We start from the raw sequence: 3046 nt of genomic DNA on the forward strand, positions 1-3046 counted from the left end.
CGGCTGGGTGGTCCCGGGGGGCTCCTACAAGGACGTTCCTCCCTGGTTTGCACCGAGGAGCTGAGGTGTTTGGTTGGGCCTTGATGTCCAGGGGCTTAGGCTCGGTCCTGGGTAAGGAAGGGGGCCTTGGTGTGACCGAGGTCCCCTTCCCCTCCACCCAGGTGGTGTGTGTGTTCAAGATGGAGAGCACAGCCCCCAGGGCCCCTGCCAGCGAGGGCGAGGAGGCAGAGTCCAACTCGGTGGAGTCACTGGGCTTCTGTAATGTGTGAGTATGGGGACGTGTGGCCTGGGGGGGTGATAATCCCCCTTCCGTGCCAGACCTTACGGCGGGATGTTTGTTACTAACAGACCCGTTTCTGTCCCTCGTGCTCATTCTGGGCTCTCGCCCGTCCTCCCCAGCTGGCTGTGGGCATCCTGGGTCATTTGCATGTGATGTGGGGACAAGGGACACCAGCTGCTCCATCCACCCCGCAACCTGTTTGTTTTCTGGGCTAGCCTGACAGACCACTGTTTGGATGGGACATCCCAGGGCTGCTGGGGATCTTTCCTACCGGGGCATTGTCTCTTCCCTTGTGAACCTCAGGCCTCTTGCAAGCTCTCCCTGTCCTGTTGGTTTCCTGAACCAAGGTTTCATGGCTCTGTTATTGGATTGTCCCTTGTCTTCTCAACGATGTGCTTTGCTTTCAGCCTTGATCCTTCCTGTGCTTCCATCCCTGCTCCTCCCAGGCCCATGTAACCCCTGTTCCCCTCCCTGCAGGATGCCGCTGGCTGCTGTGGGCTACCTGGATGGCACGCTGGCTATCTACGACCTCTCCACGCAGAGTTTGAGGCATAAGTGCCAACATGAGGTACTGCCCTACCCCCTCTCCCTAGGCCCAGGGGCGGTCTTTGGGCCTATCCGAGACTTCCCTTGGAGCCCAGGGGCTTTCCTGGAGCCAGTTCCCAATTTGTGCTTCTCCCTTTGCCCCTTGGGCTTCCCCAAAGGCAGCCACAGTCCCTGCACAGAGAACGTGCCCCATAGCTTGGCCCTGGGGAGTGGCTTTTCTGGTGGTGGCAGATGGCAGACAGCACAGGGGGGCGCTGAGCCTTGCTGGGGGTCTCCAGTGCTCATGGTGAGGCCTCCCCCTGCCCCAGTCAGGGATCGTGCAGTTGCTGTGGGAGGAGAGCTCGGCCGTGGTGTACACCTGCAGCCTGGATGGGGCCGTGAGGCTCTGGGACGCCCGCTCTGGGAAAATGATCAGCGAGTACCGAGGGCACTCGGCTGAAATCCTCGACTTTGCCGTCAACAAGTGAGTGGGAACCCGCATAACCACTTCCCTGCTGGGTGGAGGGACCAGGGGTGGCAGTGGCAGCCAGCTTCGGGAACCTGAATCACGAGCTGTCTCTGCTTTGAGTGCCCCTGGGGTCTGGTCCTAAGGGGAGGCACAGACCCATGTCCAAACTGGGACTTGGAGGGGCTCAAGGGAGAGTGGAGCAGATCAGAGCTGGGCCAGGGTGTTGGTGAGGAATGCCCAAAGCCCTCAGCCTCCTCTCTGAGCTTTGTCTCCCCACCAGGGATGCCTCCATTGTGGTAACGACCTCTGGTGACCACCAAGCCAAAGTGTTCTGCGTCCAGCGCCCCGATCGCTAGCAGCTGTGCTGAGGGATGGTGTCCTGGCTCTGCCAGGAAGGCTCGTGTACAGAGGGATGAGGGAGGTGGGTTTCACCACCCTTCTCCAGTGCGTGCTTTGTAATTTTCCAGCCTGCTCCACTTTGCCCCCAAAGCCTGGGGTTTTGTATGAATATGTCTTTTAATTATATAAATTATTTCACTTAACTTGATGCCATCTGCTCTGCTTGTTGGGGGAGGAGAACCTGCAGAAGCTGTGTTCAGTCTCTCCTCGGGGATTATCCAACATCCAACCACAGCCTGAGGCTCAGCAACAGGTGGTTCTATGCTGGTCTGGGGAGGCAGAGATCCCCCCTCCTCCCTCTCCCTGTTAGGGGGCAGGGGGAGGTCAGTAGAGGAAGGAAGGCTTTTCAGCCCCCAAGACAGACATCACCAGAAGCAGTTTGCTCTAGGATACAGTAAATATCTCCCTTGTGCCACTGACTCCTACCACCCTTTCCAGGGCAAGGCCACGAGCATTGACAAGCCAAAGCCCCACAGCCCCTTAAGATAGAAAGATCTCCTTTATTAATGAACCCCAACAGTATTTCTTCAGATACAGGAGTTTTGAACTCAAATACTCAGAAGAAAACAAGTTAATATTGCATTATTCTCGTAAGAAATACTGCAACTTATCTCCGGTAACATATTGCAAAGCGAAACAGCTTGAAAAGAAAAAAAAAATTAAAAAAAAAGAAAAGAAATTAAGTCAATCAAACTGGAATTAAGGTTTTGTTTCTTGGAACGATCGAGTCCTTGCAAGCACAGCTCATTTCTGCAGATTACTCCCCAAACTGTCGTACAAACAGACCCCGATTGCTTGAATTCCTTATGAGCCCACAGAGGTGCAACATTAAAAGCTACGATTATCAGGTAGCATCCTCTTCATCCTCCACGGCAGCCTCCGTGACCCTGGTGTTAACGGGTTGTGAACGTCTTCCCCCTGAAAGGACACAGAGGACAGTCAGCACAGCCCCCGGTGCTGCTCTGGGGTGCCCCAGGGTGGCTTTTGGTTGGGCACACACTTGCACTGAGCTCTCGAGGCCAGGCAGGCACCACTGGCTCAGAGCTCACAGGTGTTTGTGGCTCCAGAACCAGCTCCTGGGGCTGTGGGGAGGGGTTGGCTTTTGCAGAGGGGACAACCCCACTGCCCTGGAGCAGAACACAAAGGGGATGTTCCAGGATGCACATAAAAAGGGCACCAAGGGGCTCTGGGATCAGCACAGGGTGCAGGACCAGAGGGAAACGTTCATGCAACTGCTCCCCTCACCCCACTTCACTCCGGGCTGATTTATTCACTAGAGGGAGCCAGCTGACCAGCCAGCCACCGCGGTGGCCTAGGAGTGCTCCTGGCCCCAGCTCTCTGCTGGCCAAGGGCAGCCAAGGGCTCCGAGGAGC

The 3046-nt window shown here is 56.3% G+C and overlaps 2 protein-coding genes across 2 annotated transcripts in view; one reads left to right on the forward strand and one right to left on the reverse strand.

Annotated features, from left to right (window-relative positions):
• The window catches only part of AAMP (angio-associated, migratory cell protein), a gene marked incomplete at its 5' end in the record, with an annotated part of 3774 nt that extends 1956 nt beyond the window's left edge, over positions 1–1818 (forward strand). Inside the window, 4 exons of the mRNA XM_010133066.1 lie at positions 162–265; positions 758–848; positions 1135–1289; positions 1555–1818. Coding sequence (XP_010131368.1) covers positions 162–265; positions 758–848; positions 1135–1289; positions 1555–1630 — 426 coding nt within the window. The remainder of the gene's footprint in view (positions 1–161; positions 266–757; positions 849–1134; positions 1290–1554) is intronic.
• Positions 1819–2150: 332 nt separating this feature from the next.
• The window catches only part of ARPC2 (actin related protein 2/3 complex, subunit 2, 34kDa), a gene marked incomplete at its 5' end in the record, with an annotated part of 10327 nt that continues 9431 nt past the window's right edge, over positions 2151–3046 (reverse strand). Inside the window, one exon of the mRNA XM_010133067.1 lies at positions 2151–2591. Coding sequence (XP_010131369.1) covers positions 2567–2591 — 25 coding nt within the window. The remainder of the gene's footprint in view (positions 2592–3046) is intronic.

Source organism: Buceros rhinoceros, unplaced genomic scaffold, assembly GCF_000710305.1.
Source record: "Buceros rhinoceros silvestris isolate BGI_N320 unplaced genomic scaffold, ASM71030v1 scaffold32833, whole genome shotgun sequence".
NCBI lineage: Eukaryota > Metazoa > Chordata > Aves > Bucerotiformes > Bucerotidae > Buceros > Buceros rhinoceros.